Source organism: Felis catus, chromosome F2 (assembly GCF_018350175.1).
Source record: "Felis catus isolate Fca126 chromosome F2, F.catus_Fca126_mat1.0, whole genome shotgun sequence".
Classification (NCBI taxonomy): domain Eukaryota; kingdom Metazoa; phylum Chordata; class Mammalia; order Carnivora; family Felidae; genus Felis; species Felis catus.
Window position 1 is genome coordinate 74093510 of NC_058385.1, and position 18418 is coordinate 74111927.

The following is an 18418-nucleotide window of genomic DNA, read 5'->3' on the forward strand; positions in this document are numbered from 1 at the left end:
TCACAAAACAGCCCTCAATAAATATAAAAGGAATGAGATCATACCATACATATTTTTAGATCACAGTGCTATGAAACTTGAAATCAACCATAAGAAAAAATTTGTAAAGCCTCCCAATGCATGGAGGTTAAAGAACATCCTATAAAGAATGTATGAGTCAATGAGGCAATTGAAGGAGAAATTTAAAAATATATGGAAGCAAATGACAATGAAAACACGACAGTCCAAACCCTTTGGGATACAGCGAAGGCAGTCCTAAGAGGAAAATACATTGCCGTCCAGGCCTACCTCAAGAAACAAGAAAAATCCCAAACACAGAACCTAATCTCACACCTAAAGAAACCAGAAGCAAAGCAGCAATGAAAGCCCAAAGCCAGCAGAAGAGAAATAATAAAGATTAGAGCAGAATTAAACAACGCAGAATCCAAATTAAAAAAAACAGTAGAACAGATCAATGAATCTAAGAGCTGGTTCTTTGAAAAGAATAAACAAAATTGATAAACGCCAAGCCAGACTTCTCAAAAAGAAAGGAGGGAGGACTCAAATAGATAAGATCACAAACGGAAGAGGAGGGATCACAACCGACACCACAGAAGTACAATTATTAGAGAATACTATGAAAAATTATATGCCAAAATACTGCACAACTTGCACGAAATGGACAAATTCCTGGACCCCCACACACTACCAAAACTCAAATGGGAAGAAATAGAAAATTTGAACAGACCCATAACCAGGGAAAAAATGGAATCCGTTATCAAAAATCTCCCAACAAATAAGAGTCCAGGACCAGATGGCTTCCCTGGGGAATTCTACCAGACATTTAAAGCAGAGATAATACTTATCCTTCTCAAACTGTTCCACAAATAGACACGGAAGGAAAGCTTCTGGACTCATTCTATGAAGCCGGCATGACCTCGATTCCCAAACCAGGCAGACCCCACTAAAAAGGAGAATTATTTTATAGTTTTAAGGTTTGTACCTCTTGGCTCCCTTCCTCTCTTTTGCCTGCTCTGCCCACCCCCACCCCCGACAACCACCGAATCTTCTGTTCTGTGTATCTCTGAGCTTGGTGTCTTGTTTTGTTTTGTTATTCAGATTTCACATATAAGGAAGATCATACGGCATTTGTCTTTGGCTGACTTATTTCACTTAGCATAATGGCTTCGATGCCCACCCACGTTGTCATAAATGGCAAGATTCCATTCTTTTTTTATGGCTACATAATATTCCATTGTGTACATGTGTACATCATTTTCTTTATCCAAAAACATATCCTTTTATATGATAAATTTGAGATGTACTAGAGATATTCAATGTAAAAATACAATCATTAAAACTAGAACTTAATGCAGAATGTATTTATATTCAGAAACTGTAAAGAAAAAGTGAAAAGTTGAGTATATTAAAATGTAATACTTCTGAATGATGCTGGCATCATAAATGGAACAAAGGAAAAGTAGTAGACTCAAGAGAAAATATTTATAGCATATATAACAAAACATTAATATCTGGAATGTTTAAGAGAAACTAAAAAAGATAAACCAAAATAAAAATAACCAATAAATGTAAAGTAGAGATAAGAAATACAAATACTCTATAAAAATCTGAAGGATTATATGGACACTCAATAATAATAAGGGAGATGTTAATAATTTAAATAAATATTTGATAATAATGTCTTTGTTTTTTTTTATTTTTTATTTTTTTATTTTTTTTTCAACGTTTATTTATTTTTGGGACAGAGAGAGACAGAGCATGAATGGGGGAGGGGCAGAGAGAGAGGGAGACACAGAATCGGAAGCAGGCTCCAGGCTCTGAGCCATCAGCCCAGAGTCTGACGCGGGGCTCGAACTCACGGACTGCGAGATCGTGACCTGGCTGAAGTCGGACGCTTAACCGACTGCGCCACCCAGGCGCCCCACCTTTGTTTTTTTTTTAAAAAAAGATTGCTTATTGGGGCGCCTGGGTGGCTCAGTTAAGTGTCCAACTCTTGGTTTCAGCTCAGGTCATGATCTCACAGGTGGTGAGTTTGAGCCCCACATCGGGCTGTGTGCTGAAAACCTAGAGCCTGCTTGGGATTTCTCTCTCCCTCTCTCTCTACCCTTCCCTGGCTTGCTCGCTCTCTCTCTCTCTCTCTCTCTCTCAAAAAAAAATAAATATTAAAAAATTGTTTATTAAAATTATTAGTGAGGTTGTGTAAAAATGGGTACTCACATGGACTATCAGTACAAAAGTAAATTGATATAACCTTTTTGGGGAATAATTTGGCAATTCTTATCAAAATGTGCGTATTTAAGCCTAGGAATTCCATTTCTGTGTGTTTATCCTATAAACACATGCACACAGAGCGAACTGTGAAGAATCCTCATTGCAGCCATGCCTATTATACAAAATGCTGGAAACCACCCAAATGCCCATCTGCAGAAAAATTGTTAGATAAATCAGTCTACCATCATTCTGGTAGAAAGCCCCCGTGGTTCCTGGATGTGAAAGAACAAGGTAATTTCACGAAGAAATCGATTCTCAAAACAATACTCATAGTATGGTCCCATTGATAAAAAGCAAATGAAACAAAACTAGCTTGTATTCAACCAAGGTTTATTTTTTTTATAAATGTTTACTTATTTATTGAGAGAGAGAGAGAGAGAATCAGAGAGAGAGAGAGAATCCGAAGTAGACTCCACCCTCAGTGTGGAGCCCGATGCGGGGCTTGATCTCATGACCGCGAAATCATGATCAACCAAGGGTTAATTTTAACACCACTATCTCTGTGAGGGAAGCTGGGTTAGGAAGGCATGAAGTGGACTTCCATTTTCGAATTCATAGATCTATTATTATTTGAATTTTCACCAATAATTAATAAACGTAAGACTTTGGTAAAATGTTAATTTGAAAAGTACACCTATTGTTTAAGCAGTACGGTTTAAATCTAGATGCAAATCTCAATTTTAATTCATAATAAAATGTAAGAAGAAAATTCTTACCTTCCAAATTTTCAATTTTTTCAATGTTGTTTAAAGCTAAGTTCAAATATTCAAGTTTCTTGAGTTTGCTAACATTTTCTGAAAGATACAAATAATGTAATCAATTAACCTTCAAGATAAACGCTATTGTTACACAATCTACTGTGAAAATGATAAAGGGAATCTAAGCATTATTATGGTTATGAAAACCGTGTTGCTTTTTCGTGTCTGTACTTGGACATGAGAGATTGTTGGTTGCCCAAAGCAACACCCATGTCTTTCTCCATAGCTCCTAATAGAACCCACTTCTGCTCTTGTCCCCAGCCAGCTCTAACTCCAGAGGCTGGCTTCACCAAGCTGGGCCAGTGCATAGCAACAGCATGTCCCTTGTTAATGCCAATTCAGGAACTAGGCTTAAGCCAACCAGCCCCCGGCAATCTCCTGGCAACATGGGATGCAGGAGAAGACATGCAAATCAAGGTCTCCCGGTCAGATAAGAGGGAAAGGTCTGTGTTCCATGCTTCGGGATGGTCTTTTCCTTTTTCCTGCTGGATGTTATTAGGGAAGAAAGTGATACCCTTACACATACTCACAGTCCTCTTACAACCACGAGGAAACCAGTAGCAGGATGGAGCCCGTACTGTGGTTGGGGAGCAGAAAGAAGGCATCACTGAACCCTGGAGACTGTCCTATCTCTGGGCTTATAGGTGGGTAAGATATGTGATTTCCTTACTGGTAAGCCACAATGAAGCTGGGGTTTCCTTCTCTTGAAATCAAACTTACCCTGATACATACAGGATTATTGTTTTTAACAAACACAAAAGCTCTTAGAGGCAAAATGATAAGCATAAATAAGTCAGAGAATTTCTGTAGGATGGGGACACTTAAAAATGCTAATAATACTGGGGCGCCTGGGTGGCTCATTTGGCTCATAAGCTTCCAACCTCGGCTCAAATCATGATCTCGCGGTTCATGAGTTCGAGTCCCACGTCGATCCGTGCATCAGGCTCTGCACTGAGAGCTTCGGATCCCGTGTCTCCCTCTGTCTCTGCCCCTCCCTCCCTTGTGCTCTCTCTCTCAAAGATAAATAAACATTTTTTTTTAAACTGCTAATAATACCATAGCTAACATCATTGAGAGCTTATTATATGCCATGTATATTTCTAAGCATTTTGCATATACGATATCATTTAATCCTCTTAACAACCCTGTGAGGTAAAAATTACTGTTGTCCCCTTTTCCAAATAGGAATACGAAGGTGCAGAGAATTAGTCACTTGTGCAAGGTTCAGTGGCAAAGCCAGGAAATCTTGACTCCTGAGTATATATCATGACACCACACCCTAAAAGCACAGTCCTTTCTAAGAGGACACGAATGTAGGAAACCCTGCTAAGGAATGTGGATTTGGGAATTCCTCACTTCAATAAGGCTCCTTCTGCCCATTTTCCATGGAGATTAGGAAGATGAAATATGATAAATTTATAGTTATCATCACCTTTATCATTGTTACATTTCGTTTAAAATTTAGAAAATGCCACCTACGTGTGTTCCCCGTAGACCTAAGAGTAACACTTTATCTCTCTAAGCCTCAGCGTACTCATTTTTTTAAAACGAGGATCTGGGAATAAATTCCTAGAGTTTCTCTTAGCAATTAGATGATTGTAAGTAATACTGATGTTTCCAGGAGGTTCTCTAGGCAACACTGGAGCATTCAACAGTCAACAGATTTGTGAAGCTCTGTGTGCAAACAGAGTGTCTAGTCTGCACCCTAAACAAAAATACCTGAAGTTATTACTGTTAAAACCACCAGCCGACAACAAAATACTTGTTCCTTCCCCACATTTGTTACATGTATAACCTTCTAAATGTGAAAAGGGTCTTCTGATAAGGAAAAAAAAAAGATTTGTTTTAGGAGGATTTCTTAAACTATCTCTCAAGAATAACGGGCTGAAAAAAAAACAGGAAAACGGGCTAAGGAGGGGAGCCTGGGTGGCTCCGTCGGTTAGGTGCCCCAACTCTTGATTTTGGCTCAGGTCGTGATCTCAGAGTTCGTGAGGTTGAGCCCCAAGTCGGGCTCCGCACTCTCAGCGCAGAATCCTGCTTAGGAGTCTCTCTCTCTCCCTCTCTCTCTGCCCCTCCCTCCCTGTCAAAATAAATAAATAAACTTCAAAAATTAAAAAAAAATTAAAAAAAAAAAAGAATAGGTTAAATTGGTCAGGGGGAGAAAAGGCTCTGCAGATAATAACGCACAGCACTCTTGGCAAGCGGGAACGGAGGCAGCCAAACCGTGGTTCTAGCCCAAACCATCCTGGAAACAGTTCTCACCCATGGCCATTACCAGACCCACAGACTTGCCCTGGACCAAAGCCACCCCCCAGTGCAATCAGCTCTGCTCTCAGGTAGGCCTCAGGCTCACTGGGGAGCCGTTGCAAATGCAGATTTGGGGAGCCCCCAGCAGGTTAAGTCAGGAGGTCTGGGAGGGGGCTGGAAGCCCCAGGTTAACAAGACCAGGGGGGTCCTGGGCTCACCCTGGGACCAGCACTAAGCACAGCCCCCCAAGGGAGCCCATGTGCACCCCGCAATGAGGAACAGAGCTTCAGGAGAGGCAACCGTTTTTTTTGCAAGCTCCTACCTCGAGGGCACGAGAGCCAGTCTGAGTCCCGGAGAAACACTTTTGCTTGCTAATAAAGTGCCTAAGTGCCTATGGGTGGAGTAGCACTGAAAAATCCCATTATTAGGATTTAAAAGAGTGTTTAATTCAAGAATACTTTGGAAGCAGAAATGTAAGCTTTCTCACAGCTCTGAAAAGGCCTGAAATACTATGCCGCTAATTAGTAATTGTGATGGACCCAGCTGTGGAGATTGAAATTTCGGGAACTCTTTTAGATCTCTACAATTAGGACGGCTCCTTAATGCCCCCCCACCCCCACCCCGCAGAAAAGCTGGTGGTTTTCTCTAACAGCCTTTTTAATTGAACAGTGTGCCAGAGTTTCTAATCTCTGGTGAAGTGAAAGATGCCGAAAATAATGATCTGAAGAAAGATAAAGAATGTTAACAAATCTTCAAAAAATAATGCAGATTCCAGGCTTTTTTTTTTTTTTTTTTTTTTTTTTTGCAACCCACCAGGGTTTCTCAGCCTCAGCAGCACTAACACTGTGGGGCCAGCCCGGGCACCACAGGACAGTTAGCGGTGTCCCGGGGTCCCGGTACAGGACATGCGGCGGCACCCCCTCCGCCCCGCCCCGCCCCACGCCTGTGGCAACCAAAACCGTCCCCGGGCGTTGTCAAACACCCCTGTCGAGAACCACACCGGGGCAAGTTCGAATGACCTTGCAGGCTGACCTCTGGTGCCAGTGCCAGAGCCACGACCCTTAGGTGACCCTTATGTCCCTCCCTTCCCCCCCCCCCCGCCTCTGCCCCCGCCCCCACGTGGCCAGCCTGGGTGGATGACAACATTAACAGCAGTGGCAGCAGACAGCATCTGGGCGAGCGCGGAGCTCAAGAAGTAAGTGCGTTGTTTCACGCAGTCCCTGGTGTAGACACGGCAAGACTAAGTTAACAGACTCACCTGATTTCACACAGGTTTCCCCCCCCCTTTTCCTTTTTGAGAGAGAGAGCATGAGCAGGGGAGGGACAGTCTGTGCTGTCTGTGCTGAGAGCAGTGAGCCCGACGCGGGGTTCAAACTCACGAGCCCTGAGATCACGACCTGAGCTGAAGTCGGGCGCTCGACCGACTGAGCCACCCGGGTGTCCCCTTCACACAGTTTCTAGGTGGCCGAGGCAGGGATCAAGCCCATCAGGGCCTGCGCTCTCCTGAGCGTGGGAACACTCCTGTTTCCACCTGGCAGGTCCCCCTTCTCCCTGCCCCTTAACTCATTCTTCCCCCTGGGACCGTGAGGAGGGCCCACCCATCCGATGGATGAACTGGGAGAAGGAGCCGGGCAATGCCCGGTCCCCCTCTGTCCTGGCTTCTGGGCTCCTCCCACCAGCAGAGAGGACGCGCTCCTGTCCCCCTACTGCCATACGCAGGGGGCCTGCCAGCCTCTGGTTGCCCAGCCTGCATGTGACCGGGTGGACACATTTAACCTGAGGGCGGTTTTAGGAAGCCCCCGAGCCGGGGCGGCGAGTCTAGGCCACCTTCTCCAAAAAGTTTTGTCAGTTACGATGCTGACATTCTGATCCGTCTCCCTGTCACTTCATTCCTAACTGGAGCAGTAAACAGGGGTGTGGGTGTGGAACCCTCTCGAGACCCAATACGGAGCACACGGCCTCGCCCAGACACGAGCTCTGTAACCGCGGCAGAACGAGCCACCACAGGGAATCTGACGAGGGTTTACTCAACTCCCACGCAACCCTTTCTGTTCCACGGAGCGGTGTGAAACCAGGACAAATGCCTGGATTCTATTTTCCTTCTTTCAAACTTTTACCAAACCCTGGCTACAAACGGGCAGGTCGACAAACATGCCTGAACATCGCAACTCCTCGATGGCGTCCCTGGAGAGCCTCAGGCAAGGGGACTGAGCAGCGTGGGAGCTCAGAGAAAGGTCCAGGCAGGCTCCAGAGAGCTGACCGTATCTGTTTCCCCGGGGTGGTTCTTTGTCACCCGTGTCGTCTTCTAAGAATCACCCTGCAACTTCCCCAGGTTTCCCCACTCAAAACGTCGAAGAAACCATGAGAACAAAATCCTGAACACTTACCAATTTTTCCAATGAGATTATTTTGAAGATAGAGGATTTTTAAGTCCCGGCACCATTTGTCAATATGCTCTAGTCTTTCTATTTCTTGCTGATGCAAGGAGAGCTCCTCCAGGGAAAAAATGACACAGTCATTGTGCTCGGAGTTCCGTCTAATAAGATCTTCTGTGACTGAAAGAAAATTTGTTATGTGTTACGTCTCCGTCCCTATGTTCATCATCAGGTTACGACATGACGAATGCGTTGGATTTTCTTCCCCGTTAAATGTCAATCCCCCAGGCCCGAGTGATTTTCAAAGGGGAAGAGAACAGACAAGTGTTGCCTTGTCTGGCGACACCATGGTGAGTCAGAGAGATTTTGCCTTTTTTGCACAAGGTCTACCTACATTTTGCTCTAGGGATGGAGACAGAGTGTTGCTATGGCATATGTTGACATGACATCCTGTGGTGCTATCATGCCAAACTGGACGAGACCCGCTAAGGAGACCACGACAGGGCAACTTGTGACTAAGTGGCACAGTCTGGCCACCAGGGGGCCAAAAACGTATAAGCAGCTCCCAGCGTTCAGTAAGGAAAGGTCTGTCTGTCCATTCAACTGACACTGATTAATTGAACTCGAGCTGGAGAGGGAGGAGGAGCACGCTAGATTTTGCACTGCAATCTTGTAGAGCAGCTACCCTGAGCTCTGTTTCCAGGAGGAATGAAAGGAGCCGCTCACGGGAGGGGTAGTAAGAGTCCCTGCCCCTCTGACCAGAGTGCTATGCGGCACGGGGTGGGGGGTGGGGGGCTGGCCTGCCACGGGGGCACCGAGGGAATGGGGATAATTCTCTGGTCCACGGTTGGAGCCAAGGGCAAGACGGGGATCCCCTTCCTAAGACACACCCAAGTTAAAGACGTGATGACAATGGAGACACCCTATGTTTCCAGCGCTATTAAAAAGATCATTAATCCATTTTAATGTCCTGCCTTTTAGGTGGACAGTGGAATGCTACATGTCCAGCCCAAGAGACAACAAAGATTCATTTGTTGCCACGTACAAGTGCCACGCACTGTCCTAGGTGCTTTGCATGTATTAACATACGAGTACGTATAGGGGGCAGATGAGGAATTGATGCACAGAGAGGTTCAATAACTTGCCCAGGGTCTTGGACCTCTACAGGCTCCTCTAGCCGAGACAGAGTTCTTCACAGCACCCTCAGCTGCCAACGTCCATGCCACACTCTTAAAGGTGGACTTGCCCTTTTGTTAAAAAAAAAAAAAAAGGAGTGGGGGAGGGGGTGCCTGGATGGCTCAGTCGGTTCAGCGTCCAACTTCAGCTCAGGTCATGATCTCACGGTTTGTCAAGCTCCGCATCAGGCTCTGTGCTGACAGCTCGGAGCCTGGAGCCTGCTTCAGATTCTGTGTCTCCCTCTCTCTCTGCCCCTCCCATGCTCATGCTCTGTCTCTCTCTCTCTCTCTCAATAATAAACATCAAAAAAAACCACAAAAAACAGTGAAAACAGCTACGAACTCAATCATCTGTGTGCAGGAGGCTGAACCCCTGCTATTTCTGGTGGTAGGAGATGGGGTTGCTTGCAAAGACAGTTCTTTGGAAGTCAGGGGAAACGTGAAGGTCAGGAGATTAAAACACCATGCACGGGGCACGTCCTGCTGTTCTACGTTTTGGCTCAACTAGCAGGCAGAGGTGGCTAACAGACCCCCAGCCGGGTCCCGGGGAGAAGCGGGCCCAAATGGCAGGCAAAGGGGCTAACAGGGAGTTCTGGCCAGTCCTGGCCCCCCGGGGTCCACACTGCCTGCTGCACTCTGCTGTCTCCGGATGCCACGGCTGGTACGCAAACCAGCGTAAACAGAAAACAGCTTTCTGGAAACCAAACCTCTAACAGAAGGGCATGAAAACTAGTCTCCACACATCCCACTCCCAGAGTTGGCTCTACTAGCTTCGGTCAACTGATAGTGGATGGACGGGTACAGCAAGTTGAGGACACAGCAAAGCTGTTGCGTGAAGTCAAATGTATTACCTGCCTCTGTAATTATCTGTAAGAACTGTCTTAGCAACGATGCAACAGGGATGAAGGGGTTGGGACGGCACAACCAATGTTATTTCAGCGAATTCAGTGAAATGTGGGAATTATTCGCTACTACGGATAAGACCCTCAATGACCAGGAGGGTATGTGTAACCTTAACTACACCAATCCATGGAGCAGGGGGCCGGGTTTTTGGAGGCCTTGCCGCCATCAGACCTGGAGTCCACGGGGCCAGGAGGATGTGCCCATCCGGAGCCCATGCCCTTCCGTCTAGAACACGTCCCAGGTGGAGGAACAACAGAATTCTCTGCCCAAGGGGCCCCAGGCCTGCCTCCAAGCTCGACGCTGGCCACTTCTCCAGGTCCATCCCAGACCACACCATCAGGTACGCATCCCAAAGTGTCCAAGGAGCAGCTGTTTGCTGAGATGTGGACGGATATGCAGGCTGAGTATCCACCTTCATACGTGGGCCAGGGATGGGAAGAGAAGGGAGGGATGGCCGGGGAGCCAGCTCTCCCCAACCCCGCCCCCCCAGCTCTGGCACAGATCCCAAGGGGCTCGAGAAACGTATTAAATGTAGCCTTCTGGGTTGTTATAAAGGTCTCCTTGTCAAGGGTGGAAAATGCATTTTATGCGGCAGTTTGATTATAACTTGATACACGGGCCTCGTTATAGTCTTTCCCTGGGTCCCCAGTTGCCCCCGAAGGCTTAGTGGGTTATTCATATTGAAGATATAAACCCAACTTGAATCCCACAGAAGCCGTCATCTGTAAGTACGGTTAAGTCGAATGTGTTCAGGGGAATTCTGAAAACACCTTGTTAAGCATCACCGTCTCTGGCCTGCAAAAGCTAACATCAGCATCTGCGCAGCCCCCCGGGGGCTTCCTGGGTCTCAGAAACACTAAAGGTATCTCAGGCCTCGCCAGCCCTACAGTCTTAAAGGCTTTTCCGATTTGTCCGACCCTAAAGGCCAGCAGCTTCCTCTACGGACACCAAATATCCTTCCTACATCCCCTGGCTATACCTTTCCTAAAATTCAGAAACCCTTTTCATTATGCTATTGCATGTGTGAACTTGATCGCTTCCATGCGATTGCCAAACCCTCCCTTTCAGAGGCATGTAGATATTAGGAAGGAATTATGTTGATCCGTATCTCCTAGCCGCAACAATTAAGATGATAAAAGTCACTATTAGTCAAAAGGAACGGGGGGAGAGGAGCCCCGGCCCTTAGCATAATCACTAATTGGTGTGTGCATGCACACACAGGAGGGACCGACAGTTGATCTGGCACCCCAGGGACGCCTGCCCAACAGCAACAATTACAGACAATTAGGACAGATGAAAAGAAAATGGAGAATCACAGAGGAAGGCAAGATCTCCCAGCGGCCTACTTCTGGGCTCTTCCATATTAAGCAAGCTGACGCGTGGCACACCGTTTTATGGCGCTCAGGAAACTGCTGTTACGCGGCGCTGCCCGCCTGCAACGGCAGACGTCAGCGAGGAAACCAGCGTCCCCAGGAAGAAATGTGCAAGAGCTTCCACGCGGTGGATGGAGACGACAGTGTTCCGCGCCTCGCGACAGGAAAGCATTCTGCGGTTCTACGCACTGTGTCATTCAGACCAAACGTGCTCGAGCTCCCGGGAGCACGGTTCACCTTTGGGAAGCCCTACGCCGAATACGACGGCACTGCATTTACACGAAGTCATTCCAGGGATTTAAAACTGTCTTGGAAGTCTCAGTGGGTCGTCATAACGCTATTTCGAGAGAGATGGCGTGGGCGATGCCCACCACACAGTGGAGGGAGAACATTCCCGGGTAGCGGATGAGAAACAGTGTGCTTTCACGTCCTGATTTTGGAAAAATTCGCAGAGCAAAACGCAGGACTTGAATGGATTCTGGGAAGTGTCTCGCCCACGGGGGGTGCTAACCAAGATATGGCTGGAGCCGTCGTGGCGGGGAAAACCACTGACAGCGTAACCACGGATTCGTACTTCTCACTAGCAGAATGCTGCTAAGGATTCCGAGGGTTTAACCGAAACTCACCGGCCAGCCCAGGCTTCTTTTCGGTTCCTTACAATGACCGGGTTCTCAACAACTCCACGGAGGGCAATAAAATGACTTTGTGGGGTGGGGGCGGGGCAAAGGGCAGAAGGAGAAGGTTTCTGGAGTCCCGGAAGTTGTCAGGCTGCTGTTTCTACCAAGATTTTTCAGTGGCTTGAGCAAAGTTCTAGAAGCTTCCAAAGCTGCCAACTTAGTGTTCATTCCTTCAGGCTTCATATCGTGTTTTGTGAACAGCCCTCGATTCCTCACTAGATTAGAATAAAGTCAATAATCTGTGTTCCTAGCAGGTTTTGCAGAATGTTTAAACATCTTGGAAGACGCAGCAGATACATTCATGACTTAACAAGAGACAAAGGGGTCACAAACAGGAGAAGGTCACCTCTTGTAGCATCTAAACTGTTCTTTCTTGTATGGTTTCCAATGGACACTTTTCAAAACAGGATTGCTCATTTGCTCTGCCTTTTTTTACTGACTCGAGGTCATCATAACGTGCAACGCTAGCCACACAAGACCTAATGCAACGATACCCTCTAGTGTCTATTCACACGGAGAGTGCTAGTAAAGACCATGGTGAAGTGCCATGGGGCAGTGACAGAAGTGTACAGAGGGAACAGGGAGGACAGAGAAAGGGGGGATCAGGGCTACTGAGTGACAGGAGGGACGTCAAAACAGGCATCATGGAGAAGAAGCCTGAGCTGAGTGTTGAAACGTGAGTAGGTATTTGCAGGATAAACAGATGAGGAAGGGCGCTCAGGCTACAACCGACACTATGTTGCACTTCCCAGATCCCTCCTTCCAAACTGAAGGATCAGTTCCTCCAGCTGCTGGGGGAGTGGTGCCATCGGACTGCCCTCAGGCTGCCCACTTTCTTCATAAGTCACTCCGCTGAAATGACACCCCGACCAATGCCACGCCCCTTCCCAGGAAAGCCCATATCCAACGACTGGCTGATGAGGGGCCATAAGGGCCCAGCCCTCTCACCCAAGCTTGGGAAAATCAGAATGTCCATTTCCAGTTTAGATCTCCAAGTATCCGGGTGGGTTTGTGGGTAAGGCCTTTGTTAAAATGCATCATAGCCCAACGTCCTTCCCCGCCCAGTCTTGCCTCCTTCCCTACCCACTCCAGTAACGTTCCCGAGTGAACCTCCTACACACTAATCTGCATCGAAGAGTCTGCCTTCCAGCCGACCCAACCTGGAAGGGTTGATACCAGAAGTGGTACGTGAAGGCAGACGCTAGCCACGACGGGCCTCCGGAGTCAGAGTCGGCTGCCTGAGTGGCAATGAGGACACCATTACTGGTGGTAGGTGGGTGGGGCACAGATAGTGTTGGGCACAAGGCAGCTGGGGGACGTTCAACACTTGCACTACAGTGTCAACCCATTTGGAATACTATAACACAAGTGCCATAAAGCAGGTGGATTATAAACTAGAAACATTTATTTCTCACAGTTCTGGAGGCTGGAAGTCCAAGGTCACAGCACCGGCAGATCTAGTGTCTGGGGACAGCTGGCTTCCCCACTGATGGTAATCTCACACGGTGGACGGAGCAAGCCAGGTCTCTGGGGCCTCTTTCATAAGGGCAGTAATCCCAATTATGAGGGCTCCCTGCTCACGACCCACCTCCTATATGAATTTGGTGGGGGGGGGGGGGGGACACAAACATTCAACCTATAGCAAAGAGATCGCACCAGTAAGTGTGACGTGACACACTGGGCAATAGAGAAATACAGGGGACACTATAACTCAAAGGACAGCTGTATTGGGTGGCTGCTGTTGTGGACACTGTTGGAAAGGCAAGGCTGGACGTGATTCATCGGACAGTTAAAAAAAGCCAGAGTAGCACACTGGCAGCGTATAAAGAGGTTTGCTTCCTAAAACCAGAGGGTAGAGAGGCCAGAGAACAAGGACCAGGACTATATCATAAGAGGAGCAGGAACTTCATGTTCCAGACATGATGGCGTCATAGGGACAGGAAAATCCAGGAAAGAAATATATGAAAACACACACACACACACACACACACACACACACACACACACACACACCAAACACTGAACATCAGGAAATCCAAAGGGAAGTCAGAAAGTGTCTTGAACAGAACAAAAAAAAGGTGGGACACCTGGGTGTCTTGGTCGGCTCAGGTCATGAACTCATAGTTCGTGAGTTCAAGCCCTACGTCGGGGTCTGTGCTAACAGCTCACAGCCTGGAACCTGCTTTAGATTCTATGTCTCCCTCTCCCTATGTTCCTCTCCCACGTGCACTCTGTCTCTCTGTCTCTCTCACAAATAAATAAATATATTTTTTAAAAGGCATATCAAAATGTGTGTGATATGGCTAAAACATAAGTTGGGGAAAATTAACAGCACTAATGCCTATAGTAAGGAAGGAAAAAGGTCTCAAACATTAGCTTCCTCCTTAAGAAGCTAGAAAAAGAATAAATTGAACCCAAACTAAGCAGAAGAAAGGAAACAAAAAAGAAAAAAGATTAGACCAAAAATCAGTGAAATAGAAACAAAAACAATAGAAAAAGTCAATAAAAATACATAAAAAAATAAAATCGGTAAACATCTAGCCAGACTGATCAGTAAAGAGAGAGAAGACATACATTTCCATTATTAGCAAGGAAAGCATGACATTAGATTATACAGGATTAAAAGGCTAATAAGAGAGTAATCTAAATAACTATGCTAATAAATTCGAGAACTTATATTAAAAGGGAAAATTTCTTAAAAGACACAAACTACCAAAGCTCACGCAGCAAGACACAGATAAATCAAACAGCCCTGCATCTACCACAGTAGTTGAATATGTAGTTCAAACCTTTCCACGAAGAAAACCATAATACAGGCATCTTCACTGATGAATTCTACCAAACATTTAAGAAAAAATAATACCCAGTGTACAAAAACACTTCTATAAAATGTACAAAAATTTAAGAACTTAAGAAAATTTACGAATGCTTGCTAAGATAATTCTACAAAGCCAGCATACCCTGAGCCCAAAACTAGACAAATACAAGGCCAAGGCTGACCACAAGAGATGCTTTTAAAGACCTGGGCTAACTGATAGAAACTGGGATGACAGACTCCTAAAACAATGAAGGTCAGTAGCAACACTTAACTTTAGAAGCTAGGTGGATAGATGTTCTAATGAGGGACAAGGTTGGAGTGGGGCCAGTGGTCTACATCCACAGAGGGCAATGGAGATGGTGAATAGAATATGACATTCCTAAGGCCAAAATAGATGCTCAGCCAACAAAGGTACTACTCAATCTGTGCAATCAAAAGACAGCAAGGATTGATGACCAGAAAACGAAGGACAGTTGCTTCAATAAAAATTCACAATTTCTTGCCAGTCTCCAGACCTTAGTGAGTTTGGGGACCCGAAACGAGGGTTGCCAGATTTAGCGAATAAAAATACTGGGTGTCCTGTATTTTATTTGACAACATGTTGTCTAAAAGAGAGGCTGAGTCCCCAAGAATAGTTGGCAAGGATTCATCCAAATCCTTTCCAAAAGGTCTGCTGGCCATTTACTTGAGTGACAATACCCTGGGGAAGGGGGAATACCAAATCACTGGGACGCTTAGGGGCTCCAGGTCTGAGCTGCCATTCACATCTGGAAACAACAAAGCATTGCCTTACCACAGTGGGGACCTGTGGGGGCCAGGTAATAAATGGAATCATGCCCGCGACCAATTCATTAACACACGTTGAAGAATATTTGGGTTGTTTCCCTATTTTAGCTACTATGAAAGCAGTTGCTATAAATAGTCATACACAGTCTGTGTGTGTGCAAAGGTTTTTGTTTTCCTTTTGTAATAGCTAAGGATTACACGGGTGGGAGACAAAGTTTTCGTTTAATTTTTACCAACGTTGGTCTAATTTTTTTGTCTACTGTTTAGAAAGGAGTGTGAGAACAAATACCAACTGGTTTAGGATTGGGGCTTTTCCTATTCACAAATCACCCACCCCCTCCACCACCAGGCTGTCAGCTCTTGCACGGAAGAAACCTCATCATCAAGCACAGTCTCTCTTGATTTAAAAATATTCACTATGACACTTCCGCCAGAAGTGAGCAATTAGGCTGAACTGTACAAAATTGTCACAAAGGAGAGGAGAGTCGAAGATGGTGTTCGCGGGCAAATAAAGATGTTAATCCCCTCACGTTGCACATTCTGCGGGTGTATTTTTAAACACTTAGCAACACTTAGCCAAGTCGGTAAAACGGTTCTATTACTGCCTTCGTTTTGGAGATGGGGCTTAGGCCCACATGGGTGAAGTCACTCGCTCGAGGTCTCAAGGCTGCCAGGTGGAGGAGGGGGGCGCCGGCTTCGGTTCCCTCCACCCCCGGGTACGATGCCTAATCGAACGGTGTGGACGCCGCAGCCCTGAGACAGGGACTAGCCCGGGACCACCCGGCGAGCAAGGAGGCGCTTGGGCCCCGAACCGGATGTGTCTGACGCCAAGCCCTGGACCTTCCACCACCCCCTCTCACGAAGCCCCCGCCTTTCTCGCCCACCGCATTTTATGGACGAGGAACCTGAGCCCCGCGGAGGCAAGGCTGCCCGCCGGGTCGGCGGAGGGGCTGGCCCAGCCGGACCTGAGGAGCGCAGGGTTGGGCCGGGGTGCGCGGGCGGGAAGGGGCGGCGGCGGCCCGGGTCCCCTGGGACGTGGGACGATGCCCGGAAGGGGGACGGTCGAGGGCGGCAGGGAGGAGGGGACGCTTACTCCGGCCCATGGCGCCTCTCGGGTTCGCGGGCTCGGGAAGAAGCTCGACTCTTAGGACTCCGTACACGCTTCGCAGTCACGCCTCCGCGCGTCTACAGCGGACCTCGGGAGCCATGGCAACGAGGACTCTACGGCGGCCGCACTGGGCCAGGCGCCGCCGCGTTTACCGAGCTCGCGAGAAGCAGGGGGCAGAGACTCCTCGACGAGCGCTCTCCCCTCCCCGCACCCCGTCCTCTTCCCCGTCCCCACCCCGCCTTCCCCGGACGGCTCCCCTTTCCCCAGATCGTCTGGACGGTCTAAGGAGAACCACGGACGCTCGCTTCCAGGTGGATCCGCCTCCCAGGCGTGCCTCCCAGCCCGCCCTCCACTTTCTCCCCTCTGGGGAGTTAACGCGCTCCGGAGCCAAGGGGGTCAGGATGGCGCCCCCACTGCCCTCGCCGGCGGGGCGGGCTTAAACTTCTCATCTGTAGGATGCGGGATAATAAAAAACTTCAGGAGATCCTGGTGGAGGTTTTTAAAGAGATGATTTGAGTAAAGGAAAGACACGTTTTAAAAACAGCCTCCCTGTAAAGGGTAGTTGTCCTCGTTGGATTTCATCTCCTTAGTCACAGCCCAGCACCGATCTCCTCCTAACAGGTTTTCTAAAAACACCACCCTCAGCAACTTTCCCTACCCACCCACCACTTTGTGGCTGCCAAAAATAGAAAGTGCATCTCCTGGCATTCCCATTACTCCTCTTGCATTTCCCCAGACCCCTCCCCAAAGTGCCCAATTCGCTTTACCCAATTCTGGACTAGGAAGGACATCAGTAATTCATCCTCGGTTAGCTTCATACGTTCACATGTCAGCGCTTTAAGGGATGACAAAGTTGTTTGTTTGTTTGTTTGTTTGTTACCACCTTCACTCATTTTGTCCCCCTCTCCCCAGCCTCTGGCAACCAGAACTGATTTATTCTTTGTATCTCTGAGTTCATTTGTTTGTTTTTAGATTCTGCATATAAGTGAGATCCTAGAGTATTTGTCTTTCTCTGCCTGACTTATTTCACTTGATGGAATACCCTCAAGGGTCATTCATGTTGTAACAAATGACAAGATTTCCTTCTTTTAACGACTGAAATATACACTATATATATATATACACTATATATATACACTATATATACACACACATATAATCTTTTTATGACTGAGAAGTATTTCATATATATGTATAACCACATTTTATTTATCCATTCATTTTTTAAAATTTTTTTTAACATTTATTCATATCTAAGAGACAGCACGAGCAGGGGAGGGGCAGAGAGCGAGGGAGACACAGAATCTGGAGCAGGCTCCAGGCGAGGAGCTGTCAGCACAGAGCCTGACGCGGGGCTCAAACTCACAGACTGAGAGATTGAGAGATCGTGACTTGAGCCAAAGTCAGACACTTAACCAACTGAACCACCCAGGCGCCCCTATCCATTCATTTTCTGATGGACGCTTAGGTTTAAGGAACCTCCATAATGTTTTCCACAGTGGCCACCCACCAATTTACTTTACCACCAATAGTGCAAGAGAGTTTTTTTCTCCACATCCTCACCAACCCATGTTAATGCTTGTCTTTTCGAGAATGGCCGTTATAACAGGTGTGAAGTAATACCTCCTTGTGGTTTTGATTTGCATCTTCCCGATGAGCACCTTGTCATGTGCCTGGTGGCCATGTGTACGCCTTCTTCGAAAAAATATTGATGCAGATGTTCTGTCCATTTTTAAATAAAAAATTGGCTATTGAGTTGCCTGAGTTCTTTACATTTTTACCTTTTGTCAGATACATAATTTGCAAATATTTTCTCCCATTCCATAGGTTGCCTTTTCATTTTGCTTGATGTAGTCCCACATGTTTATTTCTGTTTTGGTGTCTTTTGCTTTTGTTGTCAGATTCTCCCCCCTGCCTAAAAAATCAT

The 18418-nt window shown here is 46.9% G+C and overlaps 1 protein-coding gene across 7 annotated transcripts in view; it reads right to left on the reverse strand.

The window, feature by feature from the left end:
- The window catches only part of DNAAF11 (dynein axonemal assembly factor 11), a 79847-nt gene extending 63213 nt beyond the window's left edge, over window positions 1-16634 (reverse strand). For 4 of the 7 annotated variants that reach the window (XM_045049802.1, XM_045049804.1, XM_045049803.1 and 1 more), the window contains exons 1-3: window positions 11046-11114; window positions 7664-7831; window positions 2988-3065 (exon numbers count right to left, since the gene is read on the reverse strand). In XM_045049802.1, coding sequence (XP_044905737.1) covers window positions 2988-3065; window positions 7664-7831; window positions 11046-11091 — 292 coding nt within the window. In that variant the 5' untranslated portion in view covers window positions 11092-11114. Of the gene's footprint in view, window positions 1-2987; window positions 3066-7663; window positions 7832-11045; window positions 11214-16476 lie in introns of those variants that run through there. The other 3 variants (XM_006943388.5, XM_045049801.1, XM_045049800.1) reach the window with 2 other exon arrangements.
- Between the last annotated feature and the right edge of the window lie 1784 nt (window positions 16635-18418).